Raw genomic sequence first — 19,571 nt, 5'->3', positions numbered from 1 at the left:
CCGCTTACCACCCCTAGTGGAGATAAACCATTTTCAACTACAACATAGTAGACAACTCCAACCTCATCTCCCAATTTCTTCTCCACTCGTGTCACCCTTGTTATCTCCTCTCAGACACTAGTTCCCCAACAAAGCCTCAAGGTTTTATCTCTAAACCTCCTACTTTAGATCCAAGTGCTCCATCATTTATTACATTATTAATTAAATAATGTATAATATATTTATTATTACTTAATGAGGGTTTATACAATTTGAGTTGAGCAAAGCCAGCAAACACTTGTTTACATTCGGCTTGCTGTGCTTATTTTAAGAGCTCAAACAAGCTCTTTATGAACTGACCGTGCTTAGAAGCCCTACCTGTATTTGTAAGAATAGACGAAAAAACAATTTTATACTACAAACGTATATTTGAAATGCATTTACCGAAAGAAGGCAGTTAAATGTAATAACTAAAAGAATAAGAGGTTCTTGTTAATACGTAAAAATTGATGTATCATTTTGAAAATTAAAATATTACGAAATAACGCCTCTCCGGCTTTCCTATTTCTCTCTCTCTAGCCTGTGTATAACAATGAGCAAACGCTAAGGCAACACCTCTCTCTCTCTCTCGCTAAAACCGAGCGAGAGCCCACCGCGAAAGGGGGAAGAAACGAGAGAGAAAAACCCTAGTTTCCTCCTAGGGCAAGAAGGACACTCTTTCTCTGATCCCACCAACGCCATTGCCCTATCTTTCGCTCGTTCAAACGGATATCCCTTCGTTTATTGAAGGTAAGTGGTGGAAAATTTGGTGTTTTGCCGTGGGATTTCTCGCTTGACTGTTGGTTGGATTTTGGGGTTCCATTGGTGGTGGGTTTGTTGGGGACTCTTGGTTTCTTTCTTGCCTTGTTTTCGTCGGCGGACTCTGAGAGGGATCGCCGGTTGATGGTTGATTGCTTCGCGTGGGGAAAGGAAGGGTTGAGGCAGTTTGTTTCGTTTCCGAAACACCACTTTGACGAGGGTTGTGATTGTTCTTGCTTTCTGGAATTATGCTTCCGACATGGCGTGCGTTTTCGGAGAGGACGGGAGGGATGGTAGCGGGGGAGAATGGGGTCCCTGTGAAGGTGGGAAATGTTGATGGTTTTTCTCATGCATTGGTGAATGTGGGGACGGATCCGAATGCGGTGAGACAGGAACCCAATGGTGGATGTGAACTGCGAAATCCGGAAGTGTCTACGTTTGATGGCGGGGCTTCTCTAGGGATGGTTATTGGAGACACATTGCAATCGGATGCGGCAATGGTTGGGCCCATAGCGGATCGATTGGAGCACAATGGCCAATTGAAGCACGTCGAGAGCTCGTCTGGATTGGGTTTCAATCTCAATGATGAGATGGGCAATGCGAATCCTGAGAAAGCGATGACGGGGAAGAGTAGGTCGGGGCCTAAAAGGGACAGGTTCGATTACGGGAGGAGGTTGTGGTTTAGTCATGAATTCAGTAATGAGCTGGTGAATAGCGATGTTTTGCAGGACAAAGCAGATACTTTGAATCATAAGGGCGGGGAAAGCAAAGGTGTTGCTGGAAAGGCGAAGTGCGGAGGAAAGAAATTGGAGCCAGAAAAACGGGTTTGGCAGTGGTTACCGGCTGCTGATAGCTTGCTGCCGGAGCCTGCAAGATCATCTTGCACGCCCATCAAACGCAAGGACCAGAATCCACAGCATTGCCATATGAAAGGCCGTCTTCAGGCTTCAGGGTGGAAGGTTACTGACTCTGGGTATATATCTCCATCGGGTTCGGCTTTCAGGTCTCTTCCCGTAGCTTGGGAAGCTTACATAAAGGAAATTTCAAGAAGGGGGGAAATAGAGAGTAGTGTATCTTACGTGAAAGCAATCAATGTAGAACCTAGCAATTCAAGCTTAAGCAAGGTTGAATCGCAAAGTGATATTGTTGCCTGCAATAGCAAGACCAGCACAGTAACTCAAGAAACCAGCTGTACATTGGCTGACGGTGATTCACAGTCCAAGAACCCAATCAACAGTGAGAATGATGTGAGATCCACAGTGGCGAAAAGTGGAAAAGCTATCCGAAAACGAGGTAGAAAGCCATTACCATCTATGGATGACAAGAAACACAAAACACTCAATAAAAGTCCAAACTATACTTCTGGCTATGATAAATCTGGTTGCAATGGAAAACAAGTCCATGCTTGTGTTGAAAATTCCCTGAACATTTCTGAAATCAACAGCCTTTGGGTTGGTATGACTGAAAAGGGTAATATAGATATGGTGCAACCTAGAGAAATCCAGCTGCTTTGTTCCAGAAAGTCTGAACGCATCAATGGGAGACGAGTTGAAGTTTATGAGGATCCAGAGTCTCCTAGTGTTGGTTTTTCTTCACCAAAATGCATTATCAAGGGGATAGCAAATTATTCTGGAACCAAAGAAACAGCTTTGCCACTCAAGTTCCACATTGTTGAAGGTGAAATGCTGCAATTGTCAGACCCAGGAGATGTAGAGAAGCATGAAATGCAGCATAAATGTGAGAGACAGACTATCTTATCAAGTTATGATAATATGTTTGCAAAACCTGATAGGTTATTTCCCTTCCATGATAAAAGCTCACCAACTTCGTTGAGCAAAAAGACGTCAGCTGCTCCTCTGCAGTCAAATGAGAAGAAGAAAAAGAGGAGTCGTGGTTGTGGGCTGTTGGTTAGACGGTTATTGAAGGGTAACAATCCATCTGAACTGTCATGTCCAAAAAAGTGCACTATATTGTCATGGTTGATTGATTCTGGTTCCTTAGGTGAAAATGAAAAAGTTGTATACAGACTAAATAATGGTATGACTTGCATGTTGAGGGGCTGGATTACTAGAGAGGGAATTCAATGTAATTGCTGCAAGAAGGTTGTCTCCTTGTTGGAATTTGAGGCTCATGCTGGCAGCAATCTTCGTCAACCATGGATTAACATTTGCACTGATTCTGCTAAATCCTTATTTGTGTGCCAGAGAGAGGCATGGGAAAAAGAAAAGAAGCGGCGGAATGTTGGCTTCCGAATTGTTGGTGTCAATGATTCTGATGGAAGTGATGATACCTGTGGAATCTGTGCAGATGGTGGTGACTTGATATGCTGTGATAATTGCCCATCAACGTTTCATCTTGATTGCTTGATGATTAAGGTTATTATCCGTAACATTCTTGGGTTTTCATTGTACGTTGCTTTTCTCTTTCCTTCTACAAGCTATCATGTCGTATGGCATGACATGTTTAGTTTAGGGGTCAAGGTCATTACAAAACTTGACAATATGTTATTATATTGTAAGTTTTAGCTAAACAGAAGAAAAGGACAACTCTGAGCATTAATCTCTATAATGCTGACTGGTGTTTTGGTGTGGCTTTCTCTGTCTATATGTATGTATGAGCTTTTCTTATGATTGAAGGGGTTCTGATTCATCAGCTTATATACCATAGAGGCTATGAACTTCCAATCAATTGTGATCATGGTCTTTCTTTGCTTATGTATCTATCTCATCAATAGGATTGACCAAAACAAGCTCGTTTTCATTAATTTCCCGTCAAAGTTTACACTTCTATCTGAACCTTGTGAATTGCAAAATTTCTGTGGATTCTATTTCTTGGATTTGCATGAATTGTTGTTATAAAATTTATTTGACCTTACTTCGAGGAGTGCGTGAAGTATCTGTATTTACTGTTGGATCATTTCAAGAAAGAAACAATAACTTTGCTTAAAATTTCTAAATCTTACTAGTTTGTACTTCGGTTTGTTTCTTTGTTACATGATGCCAGAGGCCCAAATCCATATATGCACCAAAGTATGGTTGATGCTTTACGTGCTTTAGTGTATCATTATTCCACATGTAAATAAAATCACCAAAGATATGAATGTCTTTAAAATGTATACACATGATTAAACTACTGATGAAGTATAATACAATTTAAAACCCTCAATTTGAAGTGTGAATGGAGCTATTACACATGCATCGGAGGTCACGCGTTGAACCATCCCAACCTGACCAGATCCATACATGTAACAGAACATGGAGTTGGTTGGTAATTTATTGGATTTCAATTGTCATCACATTAATTAAATCGACTAGCAAGGTGCTAAATGAGATTAACAGATCATGCTGACATAAGATTCTTAAGCCTAGTAGTAATTTGTGGTCAAGCTGTAGTTCCACAAAGTAAACAAGTGTCCCTATGTAAAATAACTGTCATATGAGGCACTTGAGACCAAAGATGTAGTTCATCCATGAAGTGCAGATTGTTGGTCTACAACCTACTCCAACTCATGGAAATGTGTTCACACCCATTAGGCGAAAAGCAAACATATTTATTTTTGCTAATTATGAAACAAAATGCAGATCAATTGATACTTTTGAAACTTGATAAACATGATGAATACTTTAAGAACTGGAAATGTACAAGGGAGGTGGTAAAACTGCCTTTTTGTACTAGGATACATGAGAAGTACTGATCTATTAAATGTCATGTGATGACACATTAACATCTAAAAACGGGGCACTTGCACAAAACTTCTAGGTGAAATAGAAGTAGAGGCAGATATACTAGAACCTTCATGAATAACATGTCGCAGCAGGCCTTGCTCAGCTGAATTATTAATTACTTATTTACTCTGTTAAAGAGCTTTTTTCAGCAAAACCGTTATAGAGAGTAGGCTTGGCAAAATCTGTGTGACGACCAAGATTCATCTATTTTTATGGCATATCCAATCCCATACTCTAGATTTGATTGGATGCCTGCCCAAGTTTAAGTAGAATGTAGTTGGAGTCAACTAGATATAATCTGTGTCTAGCAGCATTATTTAAGTTTCAATCCTAATTTGATCTGAAATTGACAACCTTGCATGAAAGAGTTTTATAAAGAATTTGGGGTTTCTGGTTTTGGTTGATTCTGGACCAGTCAACTTTTACATAAAGGTTTGGACTGTCAATATGGATTTGCTTTACTGTGTTCCCCCAATTGAAAATATCATTATCTATGCATTTTATGTATTGTATTTTTTTCTTCTCTAGTGTCCATTTGAATGGCGGAAATATTTGGGCTGCATAAAATCTTTGTTTTAGGAAGTTATATGCAACGCCCTTCAGCCTTGACTTGAGTGATTTTTACTTTAGTGGGTTTTTTCTAAGAGAAAGAGCTTTTGATGATGATCAAATTACTCTACTCCCCCTTTTCTTTTTCTGTTCTGTTCATGTGCTTGTCAAGATTTTATGGTGTGCTCTAAGAATCTGGTTTACTTGCTGAGTTGGATCGCTAATTTTTTCCAGGTGCTCCCGGAAGGTACTTGGTATTGCCCTAATTGCAGATGTGCATTCTGTATGGCCCCTGAACATCCTCAAGGTCCATCTTTTTGCACCCAGTGCTTATGTGGTCAATGTGGACGCAAATGTAAGCAAAATAAGGTTTCCATATTTTACAAATTTGATCTCTGAGTTATATTATATTCTTCATATGTTGTATACTAGGTTGTTTGGCAATACAGATACTTGACTCATTTTCTTTCTGTAGATCACAAGGAATGCATTCATGAACACATCATCCAAGATGGGACATACTTCGATACAATTCCATTTTGTGGACAAAATTGTCGGAAGGTGTGATTTTGCTTGATATTGTTTTCCTTTGTTATCATTCAGTGACTATTGTCTTTTCCATTTTGTAAAGTGTTCCGATTTGAGGTTCCTAAGCTGTCTGGGAGTTATTCTAATTTATTTCTTTATCATGTCCCCTAATATACTATTTTTGATGAACAGTAACACCATAATAGTGTATCCTATAACCTTTTTCTGGTGTCCATGTGACGTAGTTCCTAATTTCTTCAGATTAATGTCTATCTAGGACGTATGACAAATTGAAATCAGTATGGGATTTGATGTTAGCTCTATAAAGTGCCATACTTTGTTATTGCTGTTGTTTTTGTGAAGCAAATTATGCTTTCTTCGTTACCCACTATATTACTGATGGGTTATGTGAATTTAATCTCTAATTATTTTGATATTCAGATACTACTTGTATATATAAAAGATCGAGGCCTATTTGGTTGTTTTTCTCACATTGTGCAGCTGTTCGAGTAGCTCAGCATCAATCCGTGTCATGCAAAACTAGTAAAAATTATGTGGCCCCTTTCGTCTTTCTTAGGGTATTTAAAAGAACTGCTTTTATTTCCCAGAAAAATAAAAGTTCACACATAAAAATTGCAGGATGATGTTAAATCTTGAAAATAAGAGAAAAAATTGAAGAAGACTGGAAGATTGAAATACATTTTGTTTTGGTGTATATTGAAATACATTTTTACTTTTTTTTTAGTATGTTTCTGTTTTGGTGTAAAAAATAACATATAATGTTTTCAGTTTCTTGCCTCTCTCTCTCTCTATATATATATTTGTGTGTGTGTGTGTGTGTGTGTGCATTTTTACTTTTTGTCGTATATTGAAATACATTTTTACTTTTTTTTTAGTATGTTTCTGTTTTGGTATAAAAAATAACATATAATGTTTTCAGTTTCTTGCCTCTCTCTCTCTCTCTCTCTATATATATATATATATATATATTTGTGTGTGTGCATGTGCATGCGTGCGTGTGTGTGTGTGCATGTAATCTAGGCATAAAATAGTGTTATAGGTAATGTCTCTTAACTTCTTTTGAAAATTTTAAATTACTCACTTTTTTGGTCATTTTTTTTCATTTATTTTTAGCTCAATTGTCTTACAAGTCAGTCCCATTACAGTGGAAGTATAGTTCATGGTATTTAATCAATAGATAAGAGTACTTTTCTCCTTCTTAAGATGGGGGTAGTGGGCCACTTGATGGTTCTCCTTGTCTCCTGGCCCCCCTATGGCATTTAGTCATTAGGAAATGATTGTTAAGATTTTTTGGTGAGACTAACAGCGTCTTGGTCTTTTCCTGACTGCAATGTACCACACATGAAAAGGATATTTAGTTAGTCCTTGTTAGGCATGTATTAAATGCCCCTACTTACCCAATAATATTTTATTAGTATTTTCTCCAACTTGTCCAGAAAAGCATGCACAAATGTTTTAATGTCCAAAATAATAGAAAATGCAAATAAAAACTGACGTTTTACCATTATGATGAAAGACTAGAATGCCCATTCTGTACTAATTTTTGAGCTCATTCAAAAAAATGTTATGTATTCTTGCTACTTGTTAGTTTTTTCTTATTGTATTCCTCCAAGTAAGGATTGTGTATATCTGTGTGCATGTTTCTGGGTGCAGTGTTGGTTCATGATTGCCTAGAGGTAAAGTCAAGGAAGCTTTGGTAATAATTCTTGTAGCATTTTTGTCAGCGATTCAATCTTGACACTTCATGCATACTGGTTTCTGTAAATATGTTCAGTGCACATTTACATGAGAGGGAGGGAGGGCTTCAAAACATTTCAATTTGTGTGTGATGCTTTTAGAGAGGAATCAACATTTCTAAGATTTCATGAATTTTAAACTGTAGGTAGCTGAAGGACTGTCAAACATGCTTGGAGTATCAAAGCCTATTGAAGGTGGTTTTTCTTGTACTCTGTTAAAACGTCTTGATGATGACAACTGGAGCGGCTCTGATCAAAGGCTAGCCTCTATCATAGAATGCAACACCAAGCTTGCTGTAGCTCTTTCTGTGATGGACGAGTGTTTTGTTCCTTTAGTGGATCCAAGGACAAGCATAGATATGATTTCTCAGACTATCTATAATTGTGGGTAAGTTTCATTGTATAGCCTTAGTATTCTGTTCAACTACATTTTTGGGGGCAAATTTGTTTATCATATGATATTCCTATGTTATTTTTCCTGTTACTTTGAGTTTCAAAATAGATTTGACAACATTATATTTTTCCATCCTTGTTTGGCTGGCTATTTTAACGCGATAATTTGATGTTACTGTATCAGATAGATTGAGTTGGTGTAAGTGATTTGGTTTGTTTTTGTTTTGCCGACCTCACAAGGCATTTCATTAAGCTTCCCATCTCTTCTCCTGTATCTTCATGCTGTATTATTATATTGATTATGTGTGTACTGTGCACTAAAATATTATGCATGCCTTAGACTTGACTGCATTGCATGGAAAAGTACCATATTAGTGACTATGATAGATACATATGCTCTATATCTTTCCTGGCCGATAGTGTGGTAATAAATTTATTTTTACGGAGACTACTTCTAAATTTGTGATAAATTGGTTCCATTTCCTTTCTTAAATTCAAAATTTTTGTCTAGGTCCAACTACAACCGCCTGAACTATCAAGGGTTTTACACAATGATTTTAGAGAAGGACAGTGAAATAATTTCAGTGGCATCATTGAGGTGCGCATTTGTTATCCTATACTTTCATCTTTTAGTATCACTTATCTAGTGTTGTTGCTTGAATAGTTAGATTTTTTTTCAATAAAACTTGAATATTTAGATATGCCAACTAGTTAAGTGCTCTCAAATAATTCTGGCAATTTTGTGTATGTTAGATCTTTGGAGTTTGGTGAGTCTTGTCAATAAGCCTACTTGTATTGTGGACACAGTTATCTATTTTCTAATTTCATAAATACGAGTTTCTCAGAGAAATACAATTTTGTTTATTAGCTTCTATCATTGATTTGGTTGTTCTTGTTTATTTTTCTTGTAAAAACATTCATAAATTGATCTTTTAATCCTTTTGATTTACGAATATGAAATTGTAGTTAAAATGTTGTAGTTCTTTCTAATTGTTTTGTTTTTCTAGTTCTTTCTATTGTTGATATTTTTATTGAACATTTTCAAACTTTAGTTGCTTGTAACTTCTATAACATGTGTAATGACTACAGGCTCCATGGGATGCGATTGGCAGAGATGCCTTTCATTGGGACAAGGCCCGCATATCGACGGCAGGGCATGTGCCGTCGTCTACTCAGTGCCATTGAAGAAGTACATCTTTTTAACTTTTAAGTTTTGAACTGGTTGACTGAATTACTGATGTTTAATGTTGTGGTCGGAAGTATTGAACTACTTATGTCTAATGTTGTGGCTGCAAGTAACTACCAATCTGGTACTGCCATTTTCTTTTTTGAGAAGGAAAATTCTATTAAAAACAGTAAAACTCTGTGACAAGCAATCACACGAGCAAGTTTGTAGAAAATAACTGCAAATTGTGCCTTCCTTTACTTTGTGATCCAATCCATGACATCATGCCCCTTGAACCCCAACTGTCCAATGAGAAAATCTGTAGGCAATGTTGGAGATTTATATGAATCATCTTGGATTCAAGAAAATGTACCGTGGTGTATGTTGTTTGCTGATGATATTGTTTTGATTGATGAGTCTAGAGCTGGGGTTAATGCTAAGTTAGAATTATGGAGACAGACATTGGAAGCTAGAGGTTTTAAGTTGAGTAAGAGTAAGACTGAATATATGGAATGTCGGTTTAGTAAGCAACGAAGTAGTGATGGGAGTGTAGTGAAGCTTGGTGAGCAAGATATACCGGTGAATGATTATTTCAAATATTTGGGATCCATCATTCAAAAGTATGGAGAAATTGATGGAGATGTAAATCATAGGATAAAGGTTGGGTGGATGAAATGGAAAAGTGCTACTGGAGTGTTGTGCGATCGTAGAATGCCATTGCGGTTGAAGGGAAAGTTTTATAGGACGACTATTAGACCCGCTTTACTTTATGGTACGGAATGTTGGGCTGCCAAGAGACATCATATTCAAAAAATGAGTGTAGCTGAGATGCGGATGCTTAGATGGATGTGTGGAAATACAATAAAAGATAAGATTCGGAACGAAGAGATACGTAAGAAGGTAGGTGTTGCACCCATTGAAAATAAGATGCGAGAGAATCGTTTACGGTGGTTTGGACATATTCGGCGAAGGCCTAATGATGCTCCAGTTAGAAGGTTGGAGAAATGGGAAAATATATTAGTTAAAAGAGGTCGGGGTAGGCCTAGGAAGACTTGGATGGAGATGATAGGAAAGGATATGAATGCTTTGAACCTCACCGAGGACATGGCGTTGGATAGAAATGATTGGAGGAAAAGGATTCATGTGGAAGACCCAAAATGAATTTCTTTTTTGGTTCATATCGCTGACCCCAATTGTTTTGGGATGAAGGCGTAGTTGTTGTTGTTGTTGCATCTTGGATTCACATCTATTGACTTCAAACAATCTCATAGAGTATTCTTTCCAGATCGTCCACCATGCCTGAGAAGGCCACCCACACCAAATGAAATACCATTTGGTTCCCTTGTGCTGGCCCATGTAGATAAAATTCCTAATCTGTATTTGCAGAGTATACATTGACCAACAAAGCAAAATCCCTCTTTCTTAAAAGAACATGTATAGGAAAACTTTTACAAAACCAAGCGAACAATCTAGCTCTAGGGATGTTAGCTGGTGGAACCACAACAAAGTAGCTGACCACCACCGAGAGCTTTCCTGCTCTAGAGTTTCTCCGTTGCGGTCTCTCCTGTGAATCATTTGGCTGTGTATTCTTTGGGAAATTCATAAGGTATGTTCGTTCCAACAATTCTCTATTATCTGGCTCTCTTTAATATGATCTCCGGACAAGTTGACTTCATTCCAACACATATTTTCTTAAGGGGTGCAATATCTAGGAATTGGAAAGAGGGACAGGAAGTTTTGCTGAAGGACAGTTCCAATAGCCATGAATCACTCCAAAGAAGTGTTTCATCCTTCCCCTCCCATATACCAGCGCCACTTTTTCAACACCATTATTTTCTAGTTCCATGGCCACCCTATGACACCGTACTTCCTTTTCAATAACTTGGCCATCCATTCTGGTGAAATAATTTCTACCAGAATTTAAGAATTATATTCAATCATCTTAGATCTGCTATACCCAATCCTCCGTGCTTTCAACTAAGGTGATTTTGTCCCTAAAACAAAGTAAACCTCTTGAATTCTTTCTGCCTTCTAGTTTCTACAAAAATTCTACAAACTTTGTAATTCTCTTTGATTTCTTCATCAGATAAAAAATAGACATTACAAAAGAAGGAATGGAGGACAATACGTACCTCATCAACATTACCATCCCTGCCATTGATGGATAATTAGCCTTCCAATTTCCAGTTTCTTTAGTTCTTTCTCCTCTACACTATTCCACAAGGAATCTCCCGAGTTGCCTTTGAGGACAATGAGGAGGGACAAGCCTATTTGTTCCATATGCTGCTTTCTCAAACCATAACAAAAATGTTTAGATCCAATTGCTGAACCTGGGTATCAACATTAAAAAGCATAATTCTGCATTTGCTATCATTTATGCTGAGATTGAAGCTAAGGAGAAGGCCTTCAATAACATCCGATCCTCCAGATCTCTGTCCGGCTTGCCTACCCATGAAAATATTAAATCAGTTTCATGCATCAGGTGGGTGAATCCTTTAAGGCCAGGAGATTCAGTCCTTCTATGAAGTTCCTGTCCAGTGCTTTACCCTAGTACTGTCACCTTTAATATCAAAAGCTGATATTTCTTGAGGGAAGGGAAAAAATGTTTTTCTACATTTCTTGTGATGCTATAAAACTTAAGGGTACATTAGGCCTGTCACAAAGGTATGGGTACAGGTGTGGTTGCCGAGGGTACAACATGGAAATTTCTATAAGTGTGGGTATGGGGTTATCTCTCTCTCTCTCTATATGTATGTATACATGTATATCTATCTATCGACACACACACACACACACATATATATTAGAAAAACTGATTTGAAAAGAAAAAATCTAAAAAATGGGTCTGGGCATTAGAACTGGATCAGGCCTGATGCGACCCATACCCATATACACATCCACTTGTGTTGACATGAATGCTTGGGCCTTCCAACCGTACCCTTGTTAAATGTACTTTTTTTTTAACTTATTCCCCCCCACCCCCACCCCCCCCCCCCCCCCCCCCCCCCCCACACACACACACACACACACACACACACCCTTTTTTTTGAACATTAACTGCCTGCATTTTTCATGACTGATCCTCAAATACCAACTTGGGGTGTGAAATTATTTTTTATCCGTTGATCGTTGAAAATTGAAATAGTTCTCAAACCTTCTTTTGCTAATTAAATAAATGTTAAGGCCATTTTCGCCATTTTATTTGAATAAATAATGACCAACTGAATAATTACACGACAAAGCTTTTCTTTGTTGCAAGGGGCAAAATCCAAGGTGGTTCAATGTAATGACCAATGAGTTAGGCAGTTTTTCTCTAGATGGGTTACATTAGACAATTTTTTGTAATTTACGTAAAATTAATTACTGCAATTGAAAATTTCTAAGCAAAAGAATTAGGAGCCTAGGACATGCATGGATAAGATTCTTTTTGGAGGCCTTGCTAGCAGAACAGAGTAAATGACACTTTTGTTTTGGAAACACCAGTTCTGGAGCTGCACAATTGTGTTATTATTATTTTTGAAGGAAAATTTTTACCAATTGATCCTCATATAAATTGCTCATTTTTGCAGATGCTTTTCTTGTTACATGTGGAGGAGCTGATAATACCTGCAATCCCTGACTTGTTGGAGACATGGAAAATTGCTTTTTCCTTTAAACCTTTAGAGCCATCACATAGAAATGAAATAAGGAACTTGAATATGATGATTTTTGCTGATACAGTTTTGCTTCAAAAGCCCATATTCAACCCTTTAATGAAATATCATATAAGAAAAGGTATATGTCTCATTTTTTTTCGTTTCTCATGCAAAAATTCTATTTCCTTAGATGCACGGTAGTAGTGCTCTCAGAAATTTGAAATTCTGATGATGGTTAGTGATTTCATGTAGATCATACACATGCTGAACACTTTGCCAACATTGTGAAGGACATCCCTGAAACACACGAGTTGTTTAACTTTTTCGAAGGAGACATGTACCCAGAAAATCATGTTGTGGATACTGGAGTTTGTCGATGGTGGGATCCTGAATGCAGCATGGTTAAGGATGCTTACTGCTACAATGCTACTGTGGGGCCATCAAAACAAGTATCATATTACAAGGGTGCCAATCATATGTTTGCCCAGCCAAAAGCTTCACCTTATGCCTATCCTGAGCTTCTTCCAGTCCAAGGTGGATCATCTTCCCAATCGATGAACTTACAATTGGCACCATATAATCTTGAAATGGTGCCTCTAACATTCTCACATTTTGAGTTGGAGCAACCTGTTGCTTCAACAGGTTCCGATAACATTTCGGCGCTGATTAATTGTGGTCCTAGATGGTTACAGAATGGTACTGAGGCGAAGGAAGTCTATGCTGATGTCATGCGTTCTACCCTTCCAATTGACTCTTTTCTTAGCATTGGAATCTGAATGTGGGTAAATTAGTGAATCTATATAATGTTTTGTCCTTTATAAATAGCAAAAATGAATTCTTTATTGCTTTGTATCAAAATGAAATCAAGTTGAAAAGAAAGGAAGGTAATTAACTCTGCAGTGTTGACTTGTGTTTTAAAAAATATCTGGTTCTTTAAGTTTTCCTTTCTCATAAACGACATGATTGCTTTCTTTGTTGCTTGATTATGCTGTGGGAGTATGAAATTCGATTCATAAGTTCAAGAAGGATCATTGGTACTTAAGCCTATATTGTGGTACTGGTTTTGTCTGAGAAAAAATAGGAAGCAATTTGCTGGATTTCTGGATATATATTCATATAGGTAAGCTCCAGATAACTATAGCAAGATAAAGTAATCTTATCAATTGTGCAAATGCTCATTATTCATGCCAAATTGCCAATCCTTACTGTGACAAATGATTAGATTGCACGAAAAACAGATATATGTTCATGAATGGAATAAAAATCTAAAGATGCCAGATTATATCATGTGAAAATTGGTTCTAATGATTCACAACTCAAAATGTGTATACTACCATACTGCAGGAAAATGGAATTCGAAGAGGCTGGCAGTTTTGTACAAGTGAGTGATAATTGACAATTTCTATTGAGAACTTATGGTCATATAGACCAGAGTTGAGGAAAATTGTTCAAGTTAGTTAATTTTGCCTATCCAAATTTCACCTTTCACGGAACTAACTTGATGAGGTTCATGCAGGTCTTCTAGCATGGTCTGGTCCTGTTATTGTCTTGAGGTTGTTTTTTCTTCCCTTCCTTCTTCCATAATAATTTTGGAATTATGATAATTTGGCCTTGGCCTAGGCATATAAAGTTTGTTTAGTATGAATATGTTGAATGGGTTTACCTCATTTTAGGATCTCTTAATACATATTATATCAACTTGCACGACGGTGATACTTTAATTTAGAGAGCAATGTTTCTATATGGACTGTAATGTATATATTTTTTTGGGCCATCTATGCCTTTCGAGTCTACCCATGTTTTTCTATATGGACTGTAATGTATATAATTTTTTGGGCCATCTATACCTTTCGAGCAGTGTTGTGAGAGGCGTACGCCTCAGTACCTGAAGCGTACACCTCAGAGGCGAGGCGCACGCTCAAGGTACTGAGGCGTGCTGTGATGCGCAAATAGACCCTCATCAACCTCCAGAACCCCCCTCCTTCATCCCCAAGTCTTCCTCCTCCGCCCGATTCGTCTGCTGTGCTAACCCCAAGTGCCGGTGTGAAATGAAATGGGGATCTTCGAAACACGTGCTTTGATTAACAAGAGCAAGTGTCAAGAATGACAGTAAAGCACAACCCTTAAAAAGGGTATAACTGGAAACAAAATAAAAATAAAAATGTATTCTTTATTGATATGAAAAACCAATTGCTTAAGAAGCATTGGGGTAAAATACAAGAGGGGCTGCACCCCTTTATATACACAGCTGAAAGAGGACTCAATAGAGCTGTTGGGTACAGTCCAACAGCTCTATTTAGAGCTGTTGGAATGTGTCAGTCCAACAGCTCTATTAAGAGCTGTTGGACTGTGTCAGTCCAACAACTCTATTGCTAGTCAAGTCTGGACAGGACTTGACTAGCAACAGTCATTCTAGTTCAAACTGAACTAGATGACATAAAGACAAAAAAATAAAAATAAAGGAAAAAAAATACAGAAAAGAAAGAAATTAAAAATGTATTTATATATATATATATAATAATATAATATTATTATATATACATATATGTACAGTTTTACATTTTAACACTCCCCCTCAAACTTACGGTACAATGAGCGAAAGTTTGTCTAAGAGAAAGTGAAATCGGGGAGCAGCGAGAGGCTTTGTAAAGAAGTCTGCTAACTGATATTCTGAAGTGACATATGGCAGATCAATTATCCCGTGTAGATATTCCTCTCTGACGTAGTGACAATCCATTTCGATGTGTTTGGTGCGTTCGTGGAATGTTCTGTTACTGGCAATGTAGATCGCACTTTTGTTGTCACAACACATTTGTGAACCCTTTGTTGCTTCAACTCCCATGTCAGCAAGCAGTCGTCGGAGCCAAACTACTTCCATGGTCGTGGTTGCCATGGCTCTGTATTCAGCTTCGGTGGATGAGAGAGATACCTTCTGCTGCTTTTTACACCTCCACGAGATTAATGATTCCCCTAAAAAGACACAAAAGCCAGTGGTTGAGTGTCTGTTATTGGGATCACCTCCCCAATCAGCATCAATATATGCAATTAAATCAAGAGAAGAGGAGGAAGATAAGAAAAGTCCTCGTGAAAGAGAGGACTTGATGTATCTGATAATACGCATGACTGCTCCCATATGAACAGAAGTAGGAGCATGTTGAAATTGACTTGCTGTATGAACAGCATGTGCTATATCTGGTCTGGTAATGGATAGATAGGAAAGTGCCCCGACAAGCTGTCTGTAAGGAGTAGGGTCTGCAAGAAGTTCTCCATCATCAATCTTCATTTTAACATTAACAACTTCTGGAGTGTCAACTTTCTTATCATCAATAATACCAGACCTGAAAACAATATCAAAAGCAAATTTAGTCTGAGATAATAAATATCCTCTAGGAGAATAAGCAACTTCAATGCCTAAAAAATATCTCAACAAGCCCAAATCAGTCATTTCAAAATGAGATTTAAGAAGTGTTTTGATTGTTTTAACTCCCTGTTTATCGCTTCCGGTGATGATCATATCATCCACATAGAGAAGAAGCACAATGATCCCTGCATCAGAATTCTTAATAAACAAAGCAGTGTCAGTTAAACAGAATTGAAAACCAATATCAATCATAACACGACTAAACCTATCATACCAAGCTTTTGGTGCTTGTTTAAGTCCATAAAGAGCTTTTTCTAAGCGAAGGACTTTACCCTTAGGAATACTTAGACCAGGAGGGGGTTCCATATATACTTCTTCAACTAGCTTTCCATTTAAAAAATCATTTTTGACATCCATTTGAAAAATAGACCATTTTTTGATAGAAGCTAAGGCAATTAAGGTTCGGACAGTAGTCATACGAGCCACCGGAGCAAAGGTTTCTTCATAATCAATCCCATATTCTTGGGCATAACCTTTGGCTACTAAACGGGCTTTATATCTTTCAAGAGTACCATCACTCTTGGTTTTAATTTTATAAACCCATCGACATCCTATAGTTTTCTTCCCTGGAGGAAGATCTTGAATATTCCATGTAGAAGCCTTTTCAAGTGCATCTAATTCAGCTTTCATGGCTTCTATCCATTTGATATCATTTTTTGCTTGAAAATATGTGGATGGTTCTTCATATGAGTGAATTAATGCAATAACTGCCCTATATGTGGGTGAGAAAGACTCGTATGATACAAACTTTTCTGGAGGCCTCGAGATTCGGGATGATTGTCTAGTTGGAATGTTAGAATATTTCTCAAGTGCACATGGAGTATTAGACTCTTGTCGCCTGGAATATTGAATACTAGTATCTCTATGAACTTCTTCATTTTCAACATTAAGATCAATAATTCTTTGATCATCATCAAAGTTACAATCAAGGTCATATTCATCAGATGTTGATGTTAGATCTAGCAAAAAGGAGTACTCAGTGACGTCTTTTAATTTTCTAAAATCAAAGAAGCTCTCCTTTTCAAGAAAGGAAACATTTCTAGACACATATAGTTTATTATTTTTGAAGTCAAAACATCTATAACCTTTCTGGTTTTCAGCATATCCTAAAAAGGCACAGGGAATCGCACGAGGGGAAAGTTTATCATTTTTGTCAGTAAATATGAAACATTTGCACCCAAATATTCTTAATCTAGAGTAGTCTGGAGAAATGTTCATTAGTTTTTCAATGGGAGTGATATTTTGTAACGAAGAAGATGGCATCCTATTAATGAGATAGGTGGCAGTTAAGGCAGCTTCTGCCCAAAAGTCTTTAGGGACTTGATTTGCTATTAATAAAGTTCTAGTGGTTTCTATAATATGGCGATGTTTTCGTTCTGCCAGTCCATTTTGTTGAGGTGTATAAGGACAAGATCTTTGATGTGTGATGTCATGCAATTTAAGATAATTTTGAAAATCTGTGGATAAAAACTCTCCCCCTGAATCTGTGCGAAAAATAGTAATATCATTTTGAAATTTGTTTTTAACCATATTATGAAAAGTTTGAAAGTATGAAAATACTTCAGACTTATGTTTGAGAAAGTACATCCACGTATGTCGGGAGAAATCATCGACAAAAATAACATAGTAAACAAATCCTCCTTTAGAAATTACTGGTGCAGGACCCCAAACATCCGAGTGTATTAATTCAAGTGGTCTTGAAGAGAAAAAGGTTCTGTTCTGAAATGGTAATCTTTTCATTTTGCCGAGAATACAATCTTTACAATCAAATGATTCAGAGTTACAAAATTTTCCTAGATTTGGAAAATGTTGGATTTTGGCTATATGTGGGTGACCAAGTCTCTTATGCCACAGTTCCAACTCTATTTTTTGAATATTATAACAAAAAGCTTTCTTCGGCATTTCCAAAAAATCCATGTAATAGAGTCCTCCTTCTCTATGGCCTTCCCCAATCAGCTTGCCTGACTGGCGATCCTGTACCCAACAACCATGAGAAGAAAAAGAAATATTACACCCATAATCAGAAATTTGAGATACAGATAAAAGATTTAAATTTAATTTGGGAACATGTCTAATTTCTGGAATAAAAAATTTTTTTGTTTTATAAATTTTTTCAAAATTTCCTATTCCTTCTATTTCAAGAGAAGTCCCATCAGCAGTAAAGACCTTTGACACACTTGTTTTATTTTTAACACATTTGGATAGACTTTGATTATTTGGGGTCATATGAAAAGATGCACCAGAGTCAAGAAGCCAAGAAATTTTACCTAAATCAGAAAAAGATGAGGCTGCTGCGCCGGTTGAAGCTTCAGATGAAGAAGAGGCACCTTTGATGAGAGGCTGAAGAATCTCCATTAGTTGGGCCAGGGAAACTGGTGCATCCTGATCTTTAGGCTCCGATCCAGCAATTGCAGCTCTTTTTTCTCTCAGCTCCTTAAGTTTGGGACATTGTGGCCTGTAGTGTCCCGGTTCATGACAGTGATGACAAATAACTTTCTTCTTATCATAGTCACCATTTTGTCGGTTAAAGTGAGGAGGCCTATATGATCGAACATGATTCCCTGGTCTAGACACGGCTAAAACGGAATCATCTTCAATTTTTAAAGAACCTTTCCGGAGACGATTTTCTTCCATTGTTAACTCTTCAATAGTTTCAACAATAGAAGGAATTTTTCCCCGGTGAAGTAGGGCCGATTTAGTGGTTTCAAATTCCGGCCTTAATCCAGTGATAAACTGGTAAAAATGTTCAGCATCGAGTTGTTTCTGACGAAGCTCGATGTCTTCGGCACAATGCCACTTTGGTTCTAAAAGGGAAAGTTCTTCCCAAAGTTCGGACAACCCATTGTAATATTCACGAATAGTTTTGTCTCCTTGTGTCATCATTCGAACTTTTTCTTGGAGGTTGCACACGTGTGCAATATCTTTAAGGGAATACATATTCTTAAGGTATTCCCATGCCTTATCGGCATGATCAAATTTGGCAAGACTTGAGCATTTTTTAATGTCAACGCTATTGATAAGCCATGACATTATCTTCGCATGAGATATTCTCCATTCTTTCCATTTCTTCTCGTATGAGGCAATAGCCTTGATTTTCTCTTCTTCCGATAGAGGGACCTCTTTATCTCCCTCCTTTTTAGTAAGAGATAGCTTAGGTTCCGAATCGGAACCATCCACAATCCCCCATAAGCCTTTTCCCCATATATGGTGCTTCATGATTGAAGCCCATGTTACATAGTTCGTATCGCTTAGTTTCATAGGCATGATGGTGACTTTATCATTGTCATCCATCGATTACAAGGAGAGAAAGAATAGGGATAGAAGAGAAACAAGAAGGAAAATGAGAAAGAAAGAAAAAAAAACAATACAACAAGATGTGAAATCTTCTCCAATGAAGTGATAAAACACTTCTCTTCAAGTGGCGAACACTTTTGCAAACGGGCACGGAAACCGAGGCAGCTTTTCCTCAAGATTTAGTACTTCCGCGGCTCTGATACCATGAAATGAAATGGGGATCTTCGAAACACGTGCTTTGATTAACAAGCGCAAGTGTCAAGAATGACAGTAAAGCACAACCCTTAAAAAGGGTATAACTGGAAACAAAATAAAAAAAAAATGTAT

The 19,571-nt window shown here is 37.5% G+C and overlaps 1 protein-coding gene across 1 annotated transcript; it reads left to right on the top strand.

Moving 5' to 3' along the window:
* The first annotated feature begins 674 nt into the window (after positions 1-674).
* LOC149848668 (uncharacterized) lies at positions 675-13,347 on the top strand. The gene is made up of 8 exons (XM_090012128.1): positions 675-3,152; positions 5,286-5,406; positions 5,527-5,612; positions 7,483-7,724; positions 8,241-8,327; positions 8,819-8,918; positions 12,464-12,668; positions 12,782-13,347. Exons 1-8 carry the CDS (start codon positions 1,026-1,028, stop codon positions 13,303-13,305), a joined length of 3,492 nt encoding a protein of 1,163 aa, XP_089868254.1. The 5' UTR covers positions 675-1,025; the 3' UTR covers positions 13,306-13,347.
* Positions 13,348-19,571: the final 6,224 nt, after the last annotated feature.

The sequence above is a fragment of the Nuphar pumila genome, chromosome 1 (genome assembly GCF_984573655.1).
Source record: "Nuphar pumila chromosome 1, dmNupPumi1.hap1.1, whole genome shotgun sequence".
In the NCBI taxonomy this organism is placed as follows: Eukaryota; Viridiplantae; Streptophyta; class Magnoliopsida; order Nymphaeales; family Nymphaeaceae; genus Nuphar; species Nuphar pumila.
Note: the sequence above shows the minus strand (reverse complement) of the source record. Positions and strands in the feature narration are given on the sequence as shown.

What these genes read in the sequence shown, in the direction of transcription:
- LOC149848668 (XM_090012128.1), top strand. Translation starts at nt 1,026, where the DNA reads ATGCTTCCGACATGGCGTGCGTTTTCGGAGAGGACGGGAGGGATGGTA. An exon ending in ATTTCAGTGGCATCATTGAG is followed by an intron (nt 8,328 to 8,818) that starts GTGCGCATTTGT and finishes TAATGACTACAG; the next exon opens with GCTCCATGGGATGCGATTGG. An exon ending in GAAATATCATATAAGAAAAG is followed by an intron (nt 12,669 to 12,781) that starts GTATATGTCTCA and finishes GATTTCATGTAG; the next exon opens with ATCATACACATGCTGAACAC.